The 24,392-nt window shown below is 40.6% G+C and overlaps 3 protein-coding genes across 4 annotated transcripts; all 3 read right to left on the bottom strand.

The window, feature by feature from the left end:
• Positions 1-193: 193 nt before the first annotated feature.
• On the bottom strand, positions 194-1,532 carry LOC125017254 (gamma-crystallin M2-like). The gene is made up of 3 exons (XM_047600155.1): positions 1,412-1,532; positions 1,068-1,310; positions 194-695 (listed from the first exon to the last, which is right to left on the bottom strand). The coding sequence occupies exons 1-3, from the start codon at positions 1,421-1,423 to the stop codon at positions 420-422; spliced, it is 531 nt and encodes a 176-aa protein (XP_047456111.1). The 5' UTR covers positions 1,424-1,532; the 3' UTR covers positions 194-419.
• A 4,436-nt stretch (positions 1,533-5,968) lies between these two features.
• On the bottom strand, positions 5,969-7,845 carry LOC125017935 (uncharacterized protein C2orf80-like). Its single transcript, XM_047601508.1, has 8 exons — positions 7,698-7,845; positions 7,534-7,615; positions 7,370-7,452; positions 7,204-7,294; positions 7,039-7,116; positions 6,834-6,921; positions 6,216-6,316; positions 5,969-6,121 (listed from the first exon to the last, which is right to left on the bottom strand). The coding sequence occupies exons 1-8, from the start codon at positions 7,736-7,738 to the stop codon at positions 6,053-6,055; spliced, it is 633 nt and encodes a 210-aa protein (XP_047457464.1). The 5' UTR covers positions 7,739-7,845; the 3' UTR covers positions 5,969-6,052.
• A 3,200-nt stretch (positions 7,846-11,045) lies between these two features.
• On the bottom strand, positions 11,046-19,951 carry sgo2 (shugoshin 2). Of its 2 annotated transcripts, none has more exons than XM_047602076.1 (9): positions 19,765-19,951; positions 15,667-15,782; positions 15,399-15,574; positions 15,227-15,301; positions 15,076-15,149; positions 14,876-14,973; positions 11,726-13,351; positions 11,340-11,451; positions 11,046-11,261 (listed from the first exon to the last, which is right to left on the bottom strand). In XM_047602076.1, the coding sequence occupies exons 2-9, from the start codon at positions 15,758-15,760 to the stop codon at positions 11,129-11,131; spliced, it is 2,388 nt and encodes a 795-aa protein (XP_047458032.1). In that variant the 5' UTR covers positions 15,761-15,782; positions 19,765-19,951; the 3' UTR covers positions 11,046-11,128. The 2 variants fall into 2 exon arrangements, with proteins under 2 accessions (XP_047458032.1, XP_047458031.1); XM_047602075.1 differs by having other exon boundaries at positions 11,340-11,454; positions 19,765-19,948.
• Between the last annotated feature and the right edge of the window lie 4,441 nt (positions 19,952-24,392).

Raw genomic sequence — 24,392 nt, forward strand, 5'->3', positions numbered from 1 at the left:
TTCATTAGTAATTAGAGCCTTTTAAAAGATTCTGTCGTTGGAGCTGTTCACTTAGAAGAAGAAATACATCTAAACTAGAATCAACTCATGAAATTATTTTATAAAAAGAGGCTATGTGTGATTTATCACGTGGTTAATTATTCATTTGATCATGTTGATTATTTTCTCTTTATTTCCAGTCACTATCAGAGATGTTTCTTTCTACCAGGCCTGAGTCCAATGCAGCCAATAATTGTATTAAATGTTGAAAGTTCTTGCATGAAATGTCCTTTTTATGATATTGAGTAAAACCAAAACATTTCTTCAAAGCAGAGAAAATAGTAACATCTCCATTTATTCAGTTATTTCTAATGACAACACACTCATATGTCGCATCACACTGTTGAATTATCCAGTTGTTTTTTCGGGGGTCAAACTTGTTAAAACTCTGTGATCCTGCGGAAGGACCCAGTAGTGGCACAGATGGCCCCCCAATCACTGAACTTGCGATACTCCCCGGGCCTCAAGAAGTATTGACGGCCGTGGTAGTTGGGGTGCTCATAGAGGGTCCAGTAGCCGTCCATGACATTGCAGGAGTAGATGTCACGGCTACGGAAATGATCCTGCACTGACTCACAGTCCTCGCTGAACTCCATCATCTGGCCCTGGAAGTTGGGCCGCTCATAGATGCGCATGCGGTAGGGCCCTTCACTGGTCTGGAAGAACAAAACACAATCTGTCCTGGGGCTTTATTTGAAAGGCATGAAGCTTTCAAAAGACATGCTGAAAGAAGGGCAACAGTTGCTATACAAACACCCTAAATGAAGGGCAACAGCTGTCTTAAAATTACACTAGAAAAATGCAATAGTTGCCATAAACACACTCTAAATAAAGGGCAATAGTTTCCACAAAAATACACTTATGTACACACTTGTTTCAGCCTGTTTTAATGGCTGAAGTAATTTTTTTTAATGTACCAATACCTGGATGACTGAGAACCATATTCATCAGCTTCACTCACTTCCTGCACAACAGAAGTCTCCTCTTTTCCTCAGGAAATCAGGACAACAGCAACCTTGTGTACTCACGTAGGAGAAGGTGCGACAGGAGCCAATGTTGTCATTGTAGCCCATCCAGCGCTGGTAGTCTGGGTACTCTCCTCTGGTCAGGACGTACTGGTAGCCAGTGTAGTTGGGTTTCTCATACAAGACCCAGCAGCCGCTCTCCACTTTGATTGAGTTGCATCGGCTGAAGTGGAGGTGCATGTCAGAGCAGTCAGTGTCGCACTCATAGGAGTGGCCCTGGAAGTTTCTGTCCTCATAGAATATGATCTGAGTCCAGGAGGAGGAGGAAGACGAGGTAGAGTTCTAAAGATTATCATGGATGTCTGTGTCTGGCAAGTGCAGTCATTTTAATCATGAAACACTCTTACCTTACTACTCATCCTGCAAAGAGTATTGGAGCCGATCACCTGCTGAAAATAGCGGTCTCACAAAGCAGAGGCGCAACCCCACTATATAAACCTCAATCAAAGGGTTAGCAGATCCTACTTCAGCTGTTCTTTCAAAGAGCAGGGATTTAACACGCTGGCACTAGCGCCAAGAGTCTTGATCCTCGGCATAGAGCAAAAAACCCTGAGTCATCAGTGCCAAAGTGCTAGCAGGCAAATTACAGAGCCGCTGTGAAATGTTTTATCCACTAATCTGTTATCAGGGAGATTAATGTGCGAATGTCGGAGGTCATCAAAACAACTTTTAAATCATTCACTGAAACTATTGTTAGAAACGTCAGATAATTTAACAATGAAAAGACTCATCATGAAATGGTAGAAATTCTTCCTTCTTAATGAGACCAGCAGATGTGTCATATGCAGAAGTTCAGCTGGTCAGCTGAAGTTCAACAGGCAGGGCAACTAGTTGGGGTCCCGGTCAGTAAAGGGCCCATGGTGGTTCGCACACTTAAAGCTACAGAAGTGGAAATGAGCTCAGTTGCCAGTAGGGGACCTAATTAAGGGCCCCCACCTGACATACACAACAGACTTTGAACTACAGCAGTGGCAATGACCTAAGATTTCAGTGTTTTCCAGACCAACTTTCCTCCACAAAAAAAAATTGTTGGTGTGGGACGTTGGCCTGCTTAGGGAACCACGGCCACTAGGGGGCCTCCAAGCGCAATTAACAACAGAGTTGTAGAGGCTGGCCAACTAGGGAATGGAACGTCTGAATGATCTCGCTAGGCTGATTCGTTCTGAGCTGGTCATGTGTTCCATGAGCGCCATATTAGATACATCTAATCGATATTTACCCATAGCGAAGTGGCAATAACGGAGAATAAAATTGGATTCAAAGTTAAAATATGCCACAATGCTTAGCCTACAGCTGCAGCACAGGTTCGGGAAAGGGGGGGAGGGGACTTCGCCATTTTCCCCGTGAACTAAACCTGAGAAAATTATGGGAGCAGAAGGTTAAAAGGAAAGCTGGATAGCAATTAAATTTTCTCTACTATGTGAGGTAAATGTCAATTGCTGTTTTTTGACGAAGACTTTAGATTGGAAAAACAAAGTAATACTGTCATCAGCGGCGTGCACAGACATTTTGGGGGGCAGGTGCTCAGTGAAAAATAAGGGCACTATATGCAGCATGTAAAACTGACGGCTGTCTTATAGCAGTGTGTCATCTCTTTCACATACAGCTTCTACATCATGCCTTTCTTGTTCTCCGATCAGACAGCACTGATTCTGTGACTGTGCATAGACTTGGTGCTGCTATGGACTGCTTTATCTGTGTATTCTGGAGATTCATCTATCTCAACTTCTTTGCTAGAAGATGGCCTACTGCTTCCCTGCTGTAGCTGCCTAGAATAGAATAATAATAGTTTTAGTAATAGCCTATTATGGTAAATACAAGATTACTGCAAGTCTTGTAACATAGAAATAACTTGTTGGTACAAAATAATATAATTGGCTAAAATGGCTTAATGCTTAATTTAGTACAGCCAAACCACTTTGAGTAGTTAAAATAAAAATTGGACAGCTTTTCAGATATTTCAGTAAAATTAGAGGAACAGTTCAACTTCAAAATCTGAGCTTTAAAATGCCCTAAACAGTGGACATGACTCTTGACTCTGACCTTTCATCTTCATCTTCTCCTTCCTCCTTGTTATTGGTGGATGCTTTTATCCAGGAGAGCAGAGAGCTGCTCCTCTGGGCTGCCTGCTGTAGCTCCCTTTCCTTTTCCTTTCTTATTCTCTCCTTTCTAGGCATTATTCTGCAATTGGCAAATAAAAAGAGACCACAAATATGAATAAGACTGCTTGGTTATATTTCAACAAGGCACAATGCTACTTTTTCTGCAGGCAATTGGGAATTGCCTGTTTGTCATTTAGCAAATAAATGACTGCAAGTGTTAATTATGTACCCTAATGTAAACCTACACAGTATACACAATATACACTAGACATCTTAAGTAAGTATAGCGATAGATTCACATGCTGTAGGATACCAGTAACAAACTACCGGTGGTCATCATCACCTCATATCTATTATTGATTTTTGCAGGTGAGCAGTCACTTAATTTATGCCCAGCTAATAAATAATAAAATATTCAGCTGCTTTAGACAAAGGCAGACAAGGGAAACAAAAATTAAAGTCTGTCTAAGTCCAAGTCTAAAAGCCTCAACAGAGTCAGAGCTCCTAATACCGAATGTGACTTGTGTGTACCATTACACCCCTATGTTTGAGATGTTGTTTGCACAAATTGATTGCTGCAAACAGCATGGTAATTTAAGTAAGTAAAATAAACATGTACGTTTTATATCAACTTATAAGTTATGTGAAACTTGCCCAGTAGCACTGTTACAGTACTATGGAGGTACAGAATCAGCCCAGTCAGTCCATCCTCATACGCAACTGTGGGCAATGCATGAGTTGAGGGACAGACTATCACAATACAGTATACATTTAATTTCTTTGTATAAGAAGAATGAAATACAAAGGGAAATTGATTTAGTCAAAGTACCTCATTCATATGTGTGTATGTTTTTCATCTTAGGTCCACTTCCATCCAGTCTCGCACCCTGATCCTCTATGCCCACTGTCCCTTGTACTGTACACTGTGTACACTGATGGGTAACTCCAAACTCAAATGAATGAAGAACTGCTCGAGATCTTCCATGGCACAATAAAGACTGAGTGGGTGGAGCGTTGAGGAAGAACAGAGTAACATTTAAAAAAAAAAAAGTCAAATGTGTGGATTATGGTATTATGTTTATTTTTTACTGAAGTTTTTGCTCATAATTACATATATTTACATAGATTTCAGACCTAATTACTCAACTTGATATTTGTTTTTGAAACGATTTTTGTTACATTGTTTCAGGTAACTGTTCATTTATTTCATTATTTAAGTATTTGCTTGATAGTTTGTTTATTTTATTTAAATAAATGAAGCTTTATTGTGGTTGTGCGAGTTTTAATTTAATCTTTTGCATCTAGACAGACAGAGTAAATGAATTACATTATTAGCAAAAACAAGTAATAATAGAAAAACAAAATAACCTGCTGCAGCTTGCATTTACATCACTTGGCTACTGAATATCAAACGTGATAAGACAGCAGGAGAGCTAAGCACCAGCAGCAGCAACAGTGTCAGTGGGCATACTGTTAATACTAGTGATGACTATGGTAAAATACATTTTCAACCCGACCAAACATAATGATGACGTGATAAAACTGAAATAAAATACCAAACCAGACCGGACATAAAGGCAGAGATGATAACTGTGTAGAAAACTAATGAAAACTCAACCCAAACATAAACAGCGCCGATGCGGTGCGCATTTCACATTAAACACGGTGTAGCCAGCAAGCAGAAATATGTGCTGGTGAGCTAGGACAAATAAAACGTCTTCACACAAAATGCCATTTTTTGTAAATGGTACAGCCTAATGTTATCTTTATACTGAAACTTCCTCTTCTCCTCCTCTTTTCTTTTATTTTAAATTTTTTTTCCCTAGAGGCCAAGGGTGCCTGGTGGTGCCCCTACAGCAGATGACGCCAGTTTTTTCCTTTATTCTGAAGGCATGCTGGTTTTTTACTCAGTTCATTTCATTTTTGTACTATAAAATATATGAGCTAATGTGGGTGGAATGATTTAATTTTTAGACTGTGGAAGGTGTGTGGGAAAGATTTGATGCATTTTCATTGCACTTTGAATCTGGGTTTTACGTATATTGGATTTGGTTTTATATAGTGTTCTGTGTCTCCACATTAATTGTAATACATTCTGAGCTATGCCGTATATATTGTGTAGTATACAGCGGTTCAGAGCGGTGTGAGCTTGGAGCTGAGTGGTGGAGAGTTACATTGTGGGCTCGGTGTGTGTGACGCCTGTGTTTTTTCTTTATTCTGAAGATTAAAGTCCCATAGATGCTCAACACCAGTGTGCGTCTCACTTCCCAACTACATAACACAACGCAGAAAACCGCCTGCTACATAGCCACATCCATGATTCTTTAGTTTTTTTGTATTTACCTGTCTCCTACAGTGTCTTGAGTTTCACCTTTTATTTTTAATAAAAACCTCCTTTTTTTCCCCTGCCTCATCTGTCCCGCACTAGGGTCCTACCTCACCTAACCCTCTACAACCCTGACAATGTTGCAGTTTCTTGAAACCAAAAATAGGAATGTATAACCAAAAATTATAATGTTTGTATATTTGAACTGATTCACAGTAGTTTTAATTAGCTTTGGCCTCTAATTTAGCTTAGGGCCCCATAAAGGCTTGGGCCTGTTTTGGCTACAAGTGAAACGTCTTCAAAACTCAAAACCAAACCCATACCCTGTTGTCTTTCTTATAGATAAATCTCATTTTAAAATATAAGTGTCTTAATGTAAGTGTTTAATAAATAACAGTTTTCCACTTGAACATCGAATCACTTCAAGTAAAGGATCAGAGTTCTTCTCTTCTTTTTAAAAAATAAAGATTTAACTGGTTTCAAAGTGAACACTGAGGGTAAAGACAGCATGAAGTGCAAAACTCAGAAAAACAGTGAAGGACTGAGGACAGAAGCAGGCTTCAGTCCTGCAGAGACTCTTGTGAACGCTCGTAGTGCTCAGCTTTCTCCTGGCAATGATCACTGCTGTCCTGAAAATCAGAGACAAGGTCTGTTCAGATCCATGGGGAGGCAGCAGAGGACTTTAAATCCTCCTCTGGGGTGATTCTGACAGAATGGACTCACACTGAGAAAGGACTGGGGCGAGGAGCAAGAGGAAGACGAGGCTCGTCCGGGCGCCTCACTCACCATTGTCCTCTCAGTCAGCCATGTGTTCAACGTCTGATCTGAGGGAGATTTTTTTGAAATAAATCACCAGACAAACTAGAGAGCAGATTACAGATGAGCATTTCCCATAAAAAGGAAACAAAAGAGAACAGATCTTTTCTGCAAAGAAAGTACTTGAATATACTATATGTGATTCTCTGACAATACTTGTAGTTATACAAATGTTTATTCCAAGAACCTGAAGGACTTGTAACAGTATTTCAGAACAAAAAAACTTCTTTAGTCGTAATATTTATAATTATATTTATAATTATATTTATATATATTTATAATATAAAACAGATTAAATATTATTTGTTTTCCTCATTTTCTTTTAATGAATGTAACTATAGTGAATTATTTTTTGATTTCTGAAGGAAGCAACCTGATGACTATAGGGGACCAGCAGCTTCCTCTGGACGACCTCCATTATGAGGCAGGTGTCCGTCAGGCAACAGCTTTCTAAACAAGAACAAGCTTTATGTCCTTTGTTCTCACACTAAACCCTTAGTAAAAAATGTTTGAACAAACACTTACTATGCTTCTTGGAGTGGTGCATGGCCTTGTAGGACCCGAGCATTGCGAATGGATGGTAGGACAAAGTGAAGGGGTAGACAATGGAGACCTGTGGATATGAGCTACGTTATATTATACAGAGAAAAAAAAATCAACTCTATCTGCAGAGACTTTGTGCACAAACTATCTGTTTCCATGCAAATGTTAGACAGGACACGTTTAATACCTTGGAAAGGTGGTTGGGGTAAGAAGCAGCAGGTTTACATCTGTATAGAGCCAATATTTCCTCCAGAGGCAGGCAGTCCTGAAGCAGAAACACAAGAAAAACAAGGATAAACCTTAAATCAAGATTAGAAGAACAAGAAGAAAAAGACTATCTTTCTAAACTCACCATAATCATGTTAGCGAAGGATGACAAGATCATGGCCTCCCGCTCTAAGCGATCAGGATACCTGGAGCTTCTTGAGCTGCATGTCAATCTTCTGTGGTGAAGAAAAGAAAACAGACATGACTGGATGCAAAGGAACATCTGTAATCTATGAGTCCTAATGTCTTACATGACGTCTATGTCAAAAACGTCCAGTCCTCTTTCCCTCTGCAGCCACCAGAGAGCAACACTAATGGCCAAATCGTAGTGAGCCTGAAATGTGTCAAACAGAAGAGTTCATCATCAGAAAAGGTCTTTGTGGTCGAGCAGCTGCATGCTGAATTTGTTTTTTACCAGGTCGTCCAACAATGCGGATGTGCCCTTCCCTTTGGGATCGAAGGAGTTTTCTCTGAGCTTCTGACCAATGTAGTTACGGCTGTTTGAGTTAGAAAACTATGAAGCATTCTGCTGCTGTTTTAGGTTCTTATACCATCTCTGAGGTTTCAATATCAACTCACATGAGAGCTTCCACTTCTCTTTTCAGCTGCTTTGCCTCCATTTTCCAAGTGTCTAGTCTACCGTAAAAACACAACAAACAAACTCACCCGTACTCTCCACAGCTCTCAATCTGAATTTGTCCCCTCGATATGGACAAATTCTGTGAACCTCTCCAGGGCAACAGAAACCTCCAACATGGAGTAAACATCTCAGGTGAACTGCTCAAGCTGAATAATTTACAACTGACCTCCTGTTGCTCTGACCAGAACCAAAGCAGATGACTGAGCTGTGGAAGAATCTTGCTTCCTGTAATCGGGATAAGATGTTTTAAGATGTGAAACCTGTCCTCATTTGTAGGAAGTTAAAAACATGCAGACATAAGGATGTCCTGCTCAAAGCATTGTCTTCATGAAAGTTCTGGTATTCAGCATTTTTTTTATTTCTTTGTTTAAATTAGGGACAGAGCACATTAATGAACATAATGGATAATGTAAATATGCCAGATTTTAGCTGAGGCTCATTTCCATCTGTTGTCCCTAAGGCAAGTGAGAGAAACAATACGTAGAAGAAAATGTAGAAAATATTCTGGGAGGAACAAAAAATGGATTTAGCAATGAATACACATACACAAACAATTTTAGTGGTACAAACAAAAACAAGGAGAACAAAAAGTGACAGAGTATCCATTCATTAGTGACCAAGATAGGACAGGAGAAATACCCAAGACCCACATTGTACATAACCTATTATTGTACATAACAATATTCCACATTACTAGAATACATATATCCAAATGTACCCAAACTTACTGCACTTAGCCCTATTGCACATTTAAACTGGAGTAACCAGTGGCTGATCTTCATTTAATGAAGTCAGAGGGTGTGGAGCTATGCCAAGCAGAACTTTATATATTAAACAAGCAAACTTCAAGTTTTTGAAGTTCTCAAAATTCAACAGATTATACTAAGACAGGATGCTGCAATGATGATAAGTAGACGAGTTTTCAGCAAATATTTTCATTGCCTGTTTATATAAATATTCGACTGGTTTGAGGTTTGTAATTCCTGCCACAGGTGGTAGTTTACTGTAGTAACTCAAATGGGAAAAAAATCATAGTGGGGAAAATATCAGGGCAGCACTTTCAGTTTCCCTGAACTCTGAAAGATGCTGATTCAACTGTTTTTATTTTGGCAAACTATTGAACTGACACGTGTTCCTATTATTTTGACATTTAAATTTAACGACTCTTTAGTGTTTAATTAAATCCAAAGGGGACATGAAACACTAAATGTAGTTATGATAATTAAAAGAAGGTCTCTACTACTAAGAGGTCTCTACTAAAAAGATTATATAAGTTTTAACACTGATGGCAAAAGCATTTTCAAAATCTTGCCACCTGCTCTCTGATGTTGGCTAGCTGACTCAAAAGGGAACATCTTGAGTGGTAATTTGTATTTTACACTGTTGGATCCTAAGTAGGTTCTAAGTAGAGCTTTAAAATGCAAAAAGAAGAAAGGGGAAGAAGAAACCAAAATTTTTGAGCAGACAATTTATTGAAAACAACAATTTAACTGAAATACGTTGTTCATTCATCAGCTGATCAAAAGTTTAAAGCCCTACTGGAATCCAGTAATTTGTAATAATCACTGAGGATGTGATCTAAATCCCGTACAAATGATCCATTTCTGTAATTTGTAAAGTTAAAATTACACTACAAGTTACCTACCATAATTCTGTAACAGAGTTCCTCTGATCAATCCAGTGTGAATCGACATCTCTGTGACTAAGGGGCGAGTTTTTTGTTTCTCAAGATGTTTGTTTGATCTGCAGATTTATTCTGTCTCTTGTCACTTTATAATTATGAAGGCTGTGCTATAATTCATAATTTGGAAAGATGTTAGAGCGCAAAGTTGAAATGTCACTTAACTATTCACCTGTTTAGACGTATGAAATCGCCCTGTGGGGCTGCACCTGATGGACCCTTGCCTGGGGTCTCTTCGCTGCTCCCAGCCTCTGGCCCTTCCCCTCTCTGCCCTGGAAGGCTCGCATGCAGGCAGCGGGCATGGCAACCTCCATCTTGTTTTTTAATGCATCACACACATTTTTAATGTACTGCATTTATTCACAAATACAAACAGGCAACATCAGCAACTACAAAAAAACAACAAAAAAAACAAAAAAAAAAACACGCAGGCCCCGGTGGGGGGCGGAAGGCAGGGGCTGGAGGGTGCGGGGGCCCTCGGGCTGGTTCCCGGTGGGTCAGCGGGGGCCCAGGAAACCACATTGAAGTGATTAGGAATAGACTGAATAAACAAATCAAACAAATCCTTCCTCCTCCCCCTCCACTGTCTCTCACTTTCAGTGATTGTTGTCGCTATAATTGTTGGTTGTTTTGTGTCTGTTAGTTTTGTTTGTTTTGTTTATTATCATTATTGCTTTCTTTTTTTGTTGCTTATTGATGGAGGCATTGTTTTGCTTTGTGTGTTCATTGTATATCTTTGCTATAGTATGGATAACAATGTGATGAATATTATTGTTCCCGTGTTGTTGTGTTGACTGGTGAACATGCAAGTTGTGATAGGTCCCACACGTACATCTGCACACACACACACAAATACACATTGTTCGTGTCTTCTTTGTTGTTCATGTTTGTATTGTATGTATTGTATTTAAAAAATAAATTAAAAAAAAGACGTATGAAATCGCCCAGTCAACCACTGATGTGTTCATTGACAAAGGTGGGTCCGATTTAAATACTGCCAGGTCGTTGGTAGTTTCTTCCCCAGGATAAACAGTATAATCTTTTTTATCATCCTTATAATTTGCAGAGTAATTAAAACTGTTGGCGGAAAGAAGCAGTCGACGGCCTGTCAGACTGACAAAATCAGAATCTAATAGGCAGATATATCAATGTCGGAGTGAAAAACCCGGGTTGACGTGGCATTCTAGTTCACATCGAAGCTGCGTTTTGCCAAGCCAATAAAATCCCGGGTCGATTGCCGGATCGTTGTGTCAACCCTTTCACATTGAGCGGAAAAACGTTTTTCGTTCGATGTGAAAGGGGCTTCAGATTTAGAGCAAGAGGTGGGGTACACCCTGGACATGTCGCCCGCCTATCGCAGGGCTAACACACAGACAAACAACCATTCACATTCACACTCACAACTAGGGTCAATTTAGAGTCACCAATCAGCCTAATGAGCATGTCTTTGGAGGTGTGAGGAAGCTGGAGTACCTGGTGAAAACCCACGCGGACACAGGGAGAACGTGCAAAGTCCACCCAGAAAGGCCCGAGCTGGACTCGAACTCAAATAATATGTATAAAAATAAAATTAAATAAAAGGAACATAAATACAGACAAGATCAAGTTAAGTTTACACAGCAAACATCTTTATTAAGGTTTGAAGGAACAAAGTTAAAATAAAGTTCAGAAATAAGCAAATGAAAATAATCATGCCATTAAAACAGTTTGTTCCAGCTTTGTCTTGTCACTTTTCTTTAGCCTCTTCTTCTTCTTGCTGTCTTTAAAAACTGGCGAGCTGAGGAACATGCAGTCGGTGAACTGATCTCCACGCCTCATTTTGCTGTTTAAAGACATAAATAAATAATAATTGGTTTATTTTCCGTCTCAGGGTGATGGCTCAGAGAAGAGGCGTCCTCACCTGTTCAGCAGTGGCTCCTTGTAGCTGACGACTCCATCACGTCTCCTGGTTCTTCCTCTCCTTTGACAGTCTGGGGTTGTCATCATGTTCGTCACCGTTGTTAAGACTCTTCCTGCTGCAAGAAACCAGTGCAATTTGTCAAACAATGTCCAAAGAGCAGTTTATGAAGAACACCTGAGACATTTAATGCAGTCATCTTCATATGTTAAAGGAATGGAAGTTTGGACACGACGTCCATCAAAGCTTTCTAGAAGTTAAATGAAGCCAGGATGGAGGTTTCTGGTGAAACTCTGAATACAAATCTTGATTGAGTTTGTCAAAGGGCATGTTGGAGATTCCAGTGTCAAACGAAAGAAGGTCTTTCGTCTGATGATTTAATAACATACCTGGAGAGGCTTCAGTTGTGACAGTCTCAGAATCCTCTGTCATTGTCCCCTTGCCCGATGTCTCCCTATTGGGAGTCCTGAGCAGGGAGTGAACCTCGGTATCAACAGTGCTGACGTCGTTAGACAGCCATATCGGCAGCTTGTTCGCCAGCAGGTCTCCCAGATTTTGATGCAGAATGTCTCCGCTGACGTCTGACGTGTTGGACATCCTGGTGTTGTTCAGGGAGATGCTTTCGCTTCTGTCTCTGGTTCTCTGTCTGCAGAGGTAAAACGTCTCTCGAGGGTATCTGGTTTGTTTTGTCCTGGACTTTGACTTGTTGGAATCAGACAGAGGTTCAAAGATGTCAGCGAAGTCAGGCTGTGAGACTGGCATGTCGAGATCATTTAACTGTTCTGCACTGATGTAAGGACTGTCAGGGTGATGGTATGACTCTCTCTCTAACCTAAACTCTCTGTTGCTACAGCTGTCTTTCTTTTTCTCATCACTTAAATGGAGTTCACGCTCTTCCTGCAGCGTGGCTTTCTTCTTGCCAGAACACTCCATTTCTTCTCCTCGGGCCTTTTTACATTCCTGGACCTCAGAGGCCAAGGCAGTGTGGCAGACGTCGTCGCTCCTGGATTCCTGAGTGGCCACCCAAGGACGCTTCAAGGAGCTTCGGGCCTCCGTGTGCAAATGTGATTCACTTTCTGTGGGCGTCTCTCCTTCATGGACGGATCTTTTGTCCCATGAGCCGCTCTCTGGGACATAGGAAAGGACAAACGTGCTCCTGCATCGTTTTTTGAGAGCAGTGCTTGGGTTTTCAGACTCTGGCTGAGCACCGAACTCTGCAGGGAGTTTGTTTGCTTCACTTGCTTCTTTAATGTCAGTATCAACCTGCTCCAGGCTGGACTGAATGCTCTCACTTTCATGAGAGGGGAGTGTCACAAAAGTCTTTCTGGAGACCAAAGACTTCTTCCTTCTTTTTGACCAAAACCTCCTGGATGTGATTTTAGAAATCATTTCCTCTGTCTCTGCTGCAACTCCACCGGCCTTTAACAGCTTTATTTTGGGATCAAGGAAACAATCATCCAGATCTGGTGAGACAGTGTTAGGAGGTTTGGCATTGTTGCAGGATCTGAAGTTGCCTTTTTCCTGACTTTTGCTCAGTTTGGGGATGCAAGAGGTGATAACGTTACTATCACACTGCTTTTTGGATGTCTCAAGTTCAAGTTCTTCTGGCTGGAACAAGGAACCAGACGGTACAATACTCAAGTCTATCTGCTCTGCACTCACTTCCTCGTTCTTCTTGTCTTTCTGACTGCTGGAGCGCCCTGTTCTCTTGGCTTTGGTTTCCACGGCAAATATCTCAGCAGCATCGCTCAGCGTCATGTCCATGGTTGTGTTCAGAAGCACAGTCTTTTCTTGGTTGCTGCCGAGCGGTGGCTCTGTTTCTGCAGCGCTGTTAGCGTCTCCTGTAGACTTTTCACACTTCTGACTGTTCCTGACGCACAGGATAGACTTTATATCAAAGCCAGACTGAGAGAACATCACAGACCGCCTCTCCACTTCGTCCCTCAGGCTGCTGGATGGCCGGGATGTTGGTGTCTGGGCAGCTTGTGCAAGTCTCATCTCAGGATCTGTGTTTTCTGAAGAAGAGAAAGAAGATATTACGTGAATATCAGATAATCATCATCCTAGAAGAAGAAGAATCAATTTCCCACCCTACAAATTATTTGTCACTGACAGTTGGTCTGGGGTCTCTCTGCTGGAAACTGATTATGCTCCAACAAAGATCTCTTCGCACAATCAGAACAACCAATCAAGCCTTGAATGATTGGAGGATGATACAGTTGATAAAGAACTGAGTCAGACTATAGAGGGTATGCATTGCCGCCACGCCCCCTTGAATGCAAAAACATGGTGAAATGTATCAGTAAATACAGCGAGACCTTGAAAATGTGAATTATCAGATCAAATTAAGGGCAACTAGCCTCAACAATGATCCATATGAACTAGTATGGCTTTGGAAAAGTGGATTAGCCTCAGTTTCAGTTAGTTTAAGTTAATTTTAGTTCATTTCAGTTATGATAAATATAGATAAATAAAAGATGCTAATGCTAAGAGTTTCACTGAAAAGTAATGTTAGCCATACTGTAGCATCTGACCGTTAAAAGAATGATGAGAAGTGATTGCAAATATTCTGTTTATTGTTTCACTGTAAATATATAAATATTTACAATAAATATTACCCAACACTAAATGTGAACCACATCACTAGGTTTTTTGATGCCTGGATTCCAGTTGTTTCTTCATAATGCAGCAATTTACTTCTCTTTTCTTTGGCAGGCCGAGATATTTGTAAAGATACATCTCCGACTAATTTTCAAATCTGTCAGTACAGTCAATTGCACAACAACTTTTTTTTTTTTAAATGTATTTTATAATTTAGACTCCACTAAAGCTTATGATTGAAACTAATGCCACTAATCTCCATGCTCAACTGTCACTTCCTGCCACTCAGTGGCCGTAACCATAGAGACTTCCGCTTGATGTGACGTCATGTGCCTACCCTCTGATTTCACTACTGGTTTCCAAAATTGATTTGAATCCAATTCCTACTGTGCCGATTTGATTTGATATTGACATATTTCAATTTCAAAACTATTTTACTTAAAACTACTGTTGTCATTGGATCCAAAGATTCATGGTATCTCCACAATCTTTTCCCTCTAGTTTCTTATCTTTCACGTGTCTTTTCTTTTGTGCAGCTCTTCTCTGTCATTACACTATTTAAATCCAATCAGCTTTCAGGCCTGACAGTGCTCTAAGAGCAGCCCTAAGAAACAAGGGCAACTCACAGTCAGACAAACTGATACAGAAGACGTGCTCTGTGATAGCGGACCTTGAAAAAAAAAACTCTGGTCCAACATGAACAATGTCCATCACCCTCTACACAACACCATAGTCAGACATGTATGTATATGTATATATATGTATATGTATGTATAATATATGTATCCGTCTGTTATGTTCTGCATGTTCCTCACCCATCCACTAGTCTCACTGTGGGGTTTTGCAAGATTGCAAGAGAAAAGCAGATACAGGAAATGGCAAATATTTTATGAATGTATTTTATTATTATTTTTTGAAACCCAGCTCTACTACTTTACCTTTGCCCTGGTTTGTATCAGGCAAATCTGTTGATATCTTAGGAATGACACACGAACTCCGTGAAATTTCTTGCTGGGTTGCCAACTGACCTGTGAGACTAAAACAGAGTGAAAAGACAAGACAGAAAAGAGGAAATATTAAATATCTAAAGCTGCAGAAACTACAAATCATTTGCAACCTGAATGAAGTCACTGCTGACCTTCCTGCCATGTGATCGTCCTGGCTGATGTCACCAGATAAAGTCTTGCAGTGCTCAGACAGTTTCAGGGAATCCTATGGGAAATAAAGAGTGGGGCCGTTTGGTAATCATGGCTTATTTTTTTATGACAACATCTGAGAGGGCTGCTTACACTGTCAGAGAAGAGGTCTGTCACCATGTCCAGGTGATGCAGAGTATTACTGTGCAGGTTTTTTAAGATGAGGAGCTGCAAGAGGAAAGTTAAACATATCTGTAGACAATACGGTTAAATTTAAAAGAACATTTAAAGAACATTTCTGAGAATGTGACAACATCAAACGTACTAGTTTCCTGTGCTTGTATTTCCTAGTGGCCAACTCGAAGCAGAGAGCCTCCATCTGTTGGTGCAGGTACACCACCTCCATCTCCAGTTGCCTGCTTCTCTCCCTCTGGGCCTCCAGGGCCAGAGCTAAGGCCTTGTTGTTGTTCTTCAAGGATATCTTGAAGAAGGAGGAGGTGTCTGATCAGGAAGAGGCAGGTCAGAGTTAACATCCAAACATTTTCTCTTTCAGGAAAACAGATTAAAAAACTACTACTGCCACAACGACTCACTGAGAATCTTATTTTTGATTTTCGATGCTGCAGCTGAGGTCTGCTTGGCAGCTTTGGACGGTGTCATCATCCTCACAGGGAACATCTTCATCATACGAACAGCGGAAAAAAATAGCCTGAAACACAACAACAGGTGAAAAGATGAAATTCAGAGACACAAATTAGTTTGTTTAATTCAAAATGTGCCTGAACAGGAACAGATATTTTTCTACTAAAGGGCAAAAAATAAAAATATTCCACATCCGAATCCTGATTGTGGAAAGAACTAAAACCTAACCAAAGAGAAATGTTCCACATATGATCAACTGTATTTTTACTTTAATCAAAATGCTGAATGCACAATAGGGCTGAGGCTATCGATTCTTTTTGAAGTCGAGTACTGAATATTTCAGCGATTAATCGAGTAATCTGACCTTTTTTTTTTTTTTTTTTTAAATACTGTAACGGACCGTGTTTACACTGCGGCTGTTCGGGCTGTGTTCAGTTAGGTTGTACTGCAGTGTATGGGGTTGTGGGACGTCTCGGCAGGTGGCGTTATCAGGGGCTGTGAAGCCTATCACTGATGGCAGTTGCCATGGCAACGATGAGAGCGAAGTAGCCAGCCGGGATTAGCGGAGAACCTGTGGGGGTGTGTCCGGGGTGTATGTGTGTAGGGAGTGAGAAGTGACAGAGCTAATGTTGATAACGCTATATGCCAGTTTGATTGCGTGTTTTATTGTTTTTTGCCATTGCGGCCCACAGTAGCATGTGGTCAAGCTGAAGAATAAAGACCAGCAAAACCAATTCATGCTTCGTAGCTCCATTATTCCGGGTCGCTATAATACTATTGCTTATACCATGGTCCGGGAGAATCCTCGATTCTGATTGGCTGCGGGGTGCACATTAAAGCGGATAATGGACATCCATAAAGACGTTCCGCTCAAATTGCCTGATGACAGTTCCAAATCACTGCGCTGCTTTGGTAACCGTGGCAACAGAAACACAGACACAGACTCTGTCCAGTCGACCAAGGAAGGAGGAGAATACAGTGTTGCCAGTTTTGGGAGTCTGACAGCCGGCATTAGTCGCCACTTAAGAGATGTAAACGTCATTAGCGACTGCCCTAATTTGTTATTGTTTTGCTTTATTTTTACTGGTATACAAACACAAAAGTATTTTTCATCCTATGTGTAAGGGAAATGTTTGTAAAAATCACAACAACACTACCTTCCTGAATGTCTTTTTTTAAGTTTGCAGAAAAATACATGAAACATGGCAACATTTGCACCATTGACACATCTCCAGGAGGTGTTGGCTAGGCCTGGTTTGACGTGGCTTGTGCTTTGCTTCAGTCCACAGGCCAGTGGTGTCAAGCAATGTGTTCTGGATGTGCAGTTCACAACTTATGAAATCTATGTTTTTAGGGAATGTCGAAGATTATTGTGTAGGTGCTAAAAGCGTAATAGAATTGGTACAGTATAATGAAATGTGTGTTTGCTAATTTGCTCAAAAATGCTTGTTTCATAGGGCTCCAGACTGCCCCTAAATGTTTGCTTTTTGCCCCTAAAATTTGAGACAGTGCGAGTAAAATTAAAAATGATTATTAAATATTTCTTGTTGCTTACAAACAGCTCTGTTCTGCTCCACACTTCAGCACAGTAATTGGCAAACATGCACAAAATGAACCATTAACTTCGAAAGAAGGAGATGCCATTGCGCCACTGCGATGTACGCGATGGTGTATTACACGGAGGATAAAACAGGCACGCAGTTCTCACAACGGAAACTGGAAATTCTGCTGACGATGCCATTGGTCGATACCCACAACATGCAGGGAACACGAAATTTGGCACTACACAATTAAAACATAATACACTGGTCAGTGTGTGCCAGTCTGAAACATACAATGTGCCGGGGACCTGTGTAATTAAAGTGCAACTTCACTCCTGGTTGCATTTAGAAGACAAGAAGCTGCTTTTGACACAACCTAAACATAAGAGACAATTATTGTCTCTTATGTTTAAGTTGTGTCAAACAGTTGCACAATAAAACATGAATTTAAAACACTGTAGTTTCTGCATTTAGGGGAACAAAGTATTTATCAGTAATACAGTGAAAATGAGAGGAAATCTTTACTCTGCAAGTCAATTTACAGTGCGCCCCTAAATTTTCTGCTTGCGTTCCTAAAGTTTTAAGGTAGGGGCCACTGTGCCCCTAGTAAAAAAAAAAAAGTTAGTTTGTGGCACTATAATATATGTATTTGTGCAGTTTAGTTACATAACACTTATTTTTTATATTTTGCAGGTGTAGTGTGAGTCAAGGTGGGGACATTTTGAGTGTGCACTATGGAGGGTAGGCACATGACGTCACAGCTAGCGAAATCTCTGTGGTTATGGTCACTGAGTGGCAAAAAGTGACAGCTGAACATGAAGATTAACCTTATTAGTTTGAATCATAAACTTTAATAGCATCTAAATTGTAAAATAAATTTAAAAAAATGCTGTTGTGTGATTGACTATAGAAACATATTTGAAAAGCAGTCACAGATATGTTTTTTACAGACATCTGCCAAAGAAAAGAGAAGTAAATAGATCGCTGCATTACGAAGAAACAACTGGGATCCAGGCACAGAAACCTGGTACTTCTTAAGTTACATTCTGGAGAGCTGTCAGATAAGTTTGTTGATGTTGCAGTTTACAGCCGACAGTAACTATTTCAGTTCCAACAATAAATAACAATAAAAAAATTAAACAGAATATTTGTGATCACTCTTCGTCATCCTTTTAACATCCAGTCAGACGCTACAGTATTTTATGGCTAATGTTACTACTCAGTAAAGATCTTAGTGTTAGCATCCTTCATTTATCTAAACTTATCATAACACAAATTACCTAAAACTTACTTAAACTAACTGACGCTGAGACAAGTCCCATTTTCCAAATTCATACTAGTTCGTATAGATCATTGTCCAGTTGTCCTTAAATCGATCTGATAATCCACATTTTTCCCAGTCTGGCTGTATTTACTGATACATTTAACTGTTTTTTTTTGCCACTCAGGGGGTGGTGACGTTAATGCATACCCTCTACAGATCCCTTTACAGTTTGTAAGCAGTGTGACTTTTTTAAGGGGCAGGGCTAGCTGGAGGCAAGCTTCCCTCTGTTTTGCCTCCAGCCAACATTGTGACTTCACGGTGAGGTAGGCCATGAAGGAGTCCATACGAAAATGGAACAGAAACAAAATAATTGTGCTCAAAATGTATACTGTTTAATAATTATCAAATACAGTCTTATCAAGTCCTTTGTCTTCCTTCTGAAGTGAAAGCAGGCCAGTTCAGGACCTAAATGTTTCTACCTTGAAGCCATGGTTTTCTAATGCATATGGTTTACTATACTGTAATTTTCAATTCCACTTCTGTCATTTCAAAGTGAATTTTTTATTTTATTTTAATAGAGAATACTGTTTTTAAATTTTATTTCAATCTAATATCATTTTGTCTTTCTTTATACTTGTAATTTTTCAAGAGTGTTTCTTTTATGTGCAACTAAGGTACTGTGACCAAGAAATTTTCCTTATAGATCATTAAAGTCTAAGTTTAGTGAGCGATGTGATCCCAGAAATGCTGGTGAGTGGTGACATTGTCACATTTTGGGATTATTGCCCATGTTTGCCCGGCAGAGCCTGGGCCTACTTCGCACTTGTGACAACACAATAGATATAAAAACGTGTCAAAACATGCTGGGTTTAATGCCACATGGGTAGTGAGGTGAATATTGGCTTTATATTAATGTATCGAGTACTTGTAGCAAGTACTTGATAGGATGCATTTGGATTATCAAAATATGCTCCCCTACAATATTGATTAAAACATATAGTAACACAGAATATTATTTTTTTAATAGCGTAACGTTAGCGCGAATAGATAGACACAACTATAATAGACACGGCTATAGGAAAACCAGCGGTATCAAAATCTAACATGGCAGCAAAATCTGACAGAATATCGGTTCAGTTGACTGAATTTATTATTAGCTAATTTATCCGAATGGCGATTAAGCTAACCCAGCTAAACCAAGAGTCGTAACCGGAGATAAAACAAGCAATTTGGACAAAACATACCGGCTTTAACGTCCACTGGCGGTAGGTTGTATCTCTGGGAAGCGTCCAAAACTGGTGATTAAAGCCGCTAATCGTGACTTTACGGACTACATAAAATTCGTGGAAAAGTAATACAGTTTTAAAAACAAACAAAAAGTCCGCCGTGATCTGCGCACGCACCTCGTGGGCGTGTCCACGAAGATGGACCAATCACAGACGATGTTTGTTGGGTTTTTCTACCCCGACCTTGTCTTTTCAGGGGCCCGTTGCACAAAATAGGATTCAGATGGCAGGTGTCGTACCAAAAAGTGATGGTCTGCCAGAATCTGATTTCTAGCCGCGGGAGCGCGCACAGCAGCCCGTTGAGCGGTAGCACAAAAACGTTTGCTTTTCTCTGGATTAAATGGTCATAAAATCCAGAGACACACAATTGTATTATAATATAATTATAGCAAAGGCATGTGTCTTCGAGAGTTTAACGTTTGTTGTTTTTGTTGTAATTATTACAACTGTGGCCAAAAGAAGTGTAGTTTGTAGCGAAATCAGGCATGGCAATTACGTGATAGACACGTCTATGTGCTTGGTATGTCTGATGACTTTGTTTAGCCCTGTCTTTGGAAATTAGACATGAATGAATATGATTTATTGGTGGGGCGGCACAGTGGTTCGGTGGTTGATGCCTCCCAGCAAGAAGGACGGGGTTCGAGTCCAGCTCGGGCCTTTATATGTGATGTTTGCATGTTCTCCCTGTGTTCGCCTGGGTTCCCTCCGGGTACTCCGGCTTCCTCCCATCACCAAAAGACACGCTCATTAGGCTGATTGGTGACTCTAAATTGACCTTAGGTGTGCGTGTGTGTGAATGGTTGTATGTCTTAGTGTTAGCCCAATCAGTTTTCGGCTTGCTAAAACTGATTGAAGGCATAGTATAGTTACTGAGAGGTTATCTCTGCCTAATTATGACTTGATATCATTCATGAGCTTCATAATATAAACACTGGAGCTCACAGGACAGCTTGAAATCCTTTTAAAGTTTCATTACAACACAAAATAGGCATTTTCACCTGCCAAAATTGAAGGCCAAATACAGTTACTCAAATACAGTTCATTATTTTTCCTGCACACTCATTGACACAACCTAATCACAGTGACGTCCTGCCATCATATTGAAAAATAAAATGGTCCAAAAATGAATCCAAATGGATTTGATATGAATGGTTGTCCCACGTAAAGATGGAAGAATGTACCTTGTATGAAGAGAGTGGCATCTTCTTGGGAGGGACTTAGATTGCGTAAGGGACTTACGCATTCAGGGGACTGTAATACGATGCTACGTTTTCTCTCTTTGTTTTACGGCAGTGGCGGTTTTTCCTTTCTTCTTAATTTTGATTTGATCCTTTTTCTTTTTAGTCCTCCATAAGTATGTCCTGCTCCGACAGGGAGAGGAACGCTGCTCGCGTTGCCATGATGAATCAGTGAATCTCTACTTGAGGAGCCGTGTGTGCACTCTGATCCAAGATTGGTTAAATGTGTTCGGGAAATTACAAATTACAGGACAAGTGTTAACAATCATAGTAGGATACTCATTGCTTTGTGTTACAGGTTCCCCAACATCATTGGTGCATTGACTGCACCCACATCTAAATAAAATCCTCATCATGTTCCTGTGAGGGAGATTCTCACAGGAACATGATAAAATCCTTTTACAGCATTAATGTTCAGGTGAACTTGACTTTTTGATATATTTGAACACTGTCTATTGCTTGTGATGTCCACCACCACCACCACCACTTTATATTTCCTCTGGTGCACTTTTGTGAAAGGTGGAGCAAATACGACGGGGTGGATGAAAGAGCAACACTTGTCGATTTCCTCCATCATTTTGTGGAGCATGCTAAGTGTTCGAAGGAGAAGCCCTGCTTGCTCGTCCTTGACAACCACTGCTCACACCTCTCCATTGATGGGCTGAATTTTGCCAAAGAAAATGGCATAATCGTGTTGTCCTTCCCACCCCACTGCTCGCACAGCTTTACAACAGAGATGTGTTCTTGGAGACAGAATTTGCTCCTTCCTTTGTCTCAGATCGCTCTCTACCAAGCCCAAGCACTAACCCAACCATTCCAGGCCCTGAAACTGAGCCATCTTTTCCAGGCCCCAGCACTAACCCATCCAGCTTAAACCCAACCATTTCAGGACCCAACACTGACCCAGCTGCTCCAGGCCCAAGCAAGCCAGCCACCTCCACCAACACATTAACTCCAGAGGATATTAGGCCTTACCCAAAAGCTGGTCCAAGAAAACAAGTTAACCAGCAGAGAAAAAAGAGAAATACTGCTATTCTCACCGACACACCCATGAAGGAGGCACTTGAAGCTGAAAGGCAGGTACAGGGGAAAAAAAGACTATTTAAAAATAAAGGCAAGGCAACCAAATCCAAAATACCAAAGAAGCAAAGCACAGGGAAGAAGCAGAGGGCAGGTAAAAAAAAAGAAAAACTCCAGATGACTCCTCATCGGAAGAGGATGAGAACCTGTGTCTGGTCTGTGTAGAGCCATTTGGAAACAGTCGCCGAGGAGAAACACAGTGCATAATATGCAAAGGATGGGCCAGTGAAGAATGCACTCCTGGCAAATCAGTGTATCTATGTCAGAACTTTGACCCAGATGAGGAGTCTGATTAGTGAGCTCAGGTTTTGTTTGAGACTTTATGACTGGATGTTCCAGGACTGACTGATGACAAGCCCCGGTCTCCCCTACATAATTATACGCGTCCAAAGATTCGTATGCACGCAAACTATAGTGTAAAGTCATCAGTAACTCATAAAGGTACAAGCCCTGTGGTACCTGGGTGAATGTCTTTACTACGTTAACTATTGTGGGTTACCACACTATCTGTCTGTCTGTCTCCATCAGTTGTACAGCATATCGTATGATAGTATTTTTTTAAATTATTTCACCTTCTGTACGATGTATGATCAAGTCCAAAAATTCCATTATATACGATAATTTGACCCCTCAAGGGATTCAGCACAACACCATAGTTCACTTGCAAAAGCTCATATCTCTCCCAAAAACCATTCACTCATGCTTCAAAATTAAATTCTTTGAAATATATGAAATATATAGATATGAAATATCCCTTATGTCCACCTCTCAGTCTTAGCCCAGTCCTTCATTCACAATGGTTACTGTACTCGTTTTTTTTGTTAACTAACAGAATACAATTGTGTATAAAACTGAAAAATAAAAAAAAATAGGACTTTACGGTAAGAGTACCCTCCAAGGTTTGACTTCACATATTGCACTCATACTGCCAAGGAAATTGTAACCATTTTTATTCACACACATGAAGTAACTTCCGTACATCAGAGTTAAAAGAAAATGTATACAGCACAATATACTGTAATATAAACACATACACACAAAAAACAAGGCAAATTATATGTAGCCTACAGTGCTGTAAATAAAGCCGGAGATTCAAAACTAACATTTCTTCACTGGTCGCTGCCCTCACCCTCCCTCTCCCTCTCCTGGCCATCATCCTCACCCTCCCTCTCCTGGCCATCCATACGCCGCTGTCTGTCTGGCCACAGATTCTCGTCCACATCACAGCGTATATTCTCCCTTGCGATGCAACGAGGGAAGAAACGGCGTGCATGTTGCAACCATCCCCTGCACTAATCTCCTGTATTGGAGCAAGGAGCAAGGACCTCTGATTTTGAGCCTGATGCTCATACACTCTCCACCTCCAAGCAGAGAAAAACTCCTCAATAGGATTGAGGAAAGGAGAGTAAGGTGGTAGGAACACCATGACCATCCTTGGCTGAGTAGTGAACCGGGCTCCGATGAGTGGGCCACGGTGGAAATTCACATTGTTCCACACAATTACATACTTTGGTAGGTGAGGCCCTAAGAGACCTCTCTCATTTTCAGGGATCAAATCAGAATGAAGGCAGTCCAAGAAGATGAGGAGCTTCTGTGTATTGTATGGGCCAAGACTGGGGATGTGAGTGGCCAGACCATTCTCAGAAACGGCAGCACACATAGTTTTATGCCCCCACGCTGGCCTGGGACATCTACCGTGGCCCGGTGGCCAATAGTATTATGGCCACGTCTTCGGCCCTTGGCTAGGTTGAAGCCAGCTTCATCCACAAACACGAGGATGTGAGGGGTCTCATTTCCTTCCAATGCCATTATTCTCTACAACAGAGTAAAAAAAAAAACTTCCAGTTGCTTCATGGTCATCTGATGCTTCTTCAATATCTGGTTTATTGGGGAGATGCTTATAGAGTTGACATTTTGGAATATGGCATTGTCTTGTATGATGACAGTGCGGATCTGTCTCAGTGTGATGGCATTATTTGCCATCACCATGTTACAGAAGTTTTGTTCTTGTTGGTCACTGAGAAGTTTTTCTCTGCCACCCGTGCGAGGTTGTCACCCAATCCTAGACATACAATTCAAGGGACAACACTGTATTACCATTCGTAATGTATGCCTTATGTATGTCTTACAGAATGAGTTACTAATGTAATTGTATTATTGTTTTGCTTTCAATAACTTTACCACAATTGTAATGCATCACTGCACTGTTATACTACTGTGAACTGTATCATCAATAATTCAATAGTTTATTTGTCATTTTTAGTATCA

Source organism: Mugil cephalus, chromosome 12 (genome assembly GCF_022458985.1).
Source record: "Mugil cephalus isolate CIBA_MC_2020 chromosome 12, CIBA_Mcephalus_1.1, whole genome shotgun sequence".
Lineage (NCBI taxonomy): Eukaryota > Metazoa > Chordata > Actinopteri > Mugiliformes > Mugilidae > Mugil > Mugil cephalus.

Coding starts and splice junctions, on each gene's coding strand:
- sgo2 (XM_047602075.1), bottom strand. CDS start 15,760: ATGATGAAGATGTTCCCTGTGAGGATGATGACACCGTCCAAAGCTGCC. Junction 13,352..14,875: donor TGATACAAACCAGGGCAAAG/GTAAAGTAGTAG, acceptor TCTCTTCTTCAG/AAAACACAGATCCTGAGATG. Junction 11,455..11,725: donor CACAACTGAAGCCTCTCCAG/GTATGTTATTAA, acceptor GGTTTCTTGCAG/CAGGAAGAGTCTTAACAACG.
- LOC125017254 (XM_047600155.1), bottom strand. Junction 696..1,067: donor CCTGTCGCACCTTCTCCTAC/GTGAGTACACAA, acceptor TTGTTCTTCCAG/ACCAGTGAAGGGCCCTACCG.
- LOC125017935 (XM_047601508.1), bottom strand. CDS start 7,738: ATGGAGGCAAAGCAGCTGAAAAGAGAAGTGGAAGCTCTCAT. Junction 6,922..7,038: donor ACCCCAACCACCTTTCCAAG/GTATTAAACGTG, acceptor TCATATCCACAG/GTCTCCATTGTCTACCCCTT. Junction 6,317..6,833: donor GCACCACTCCAAGAAGCATA/GTAAGTGTTTGT, acceptor AATCTCCCTCAG/ATCAGACGTTGAACACATGG.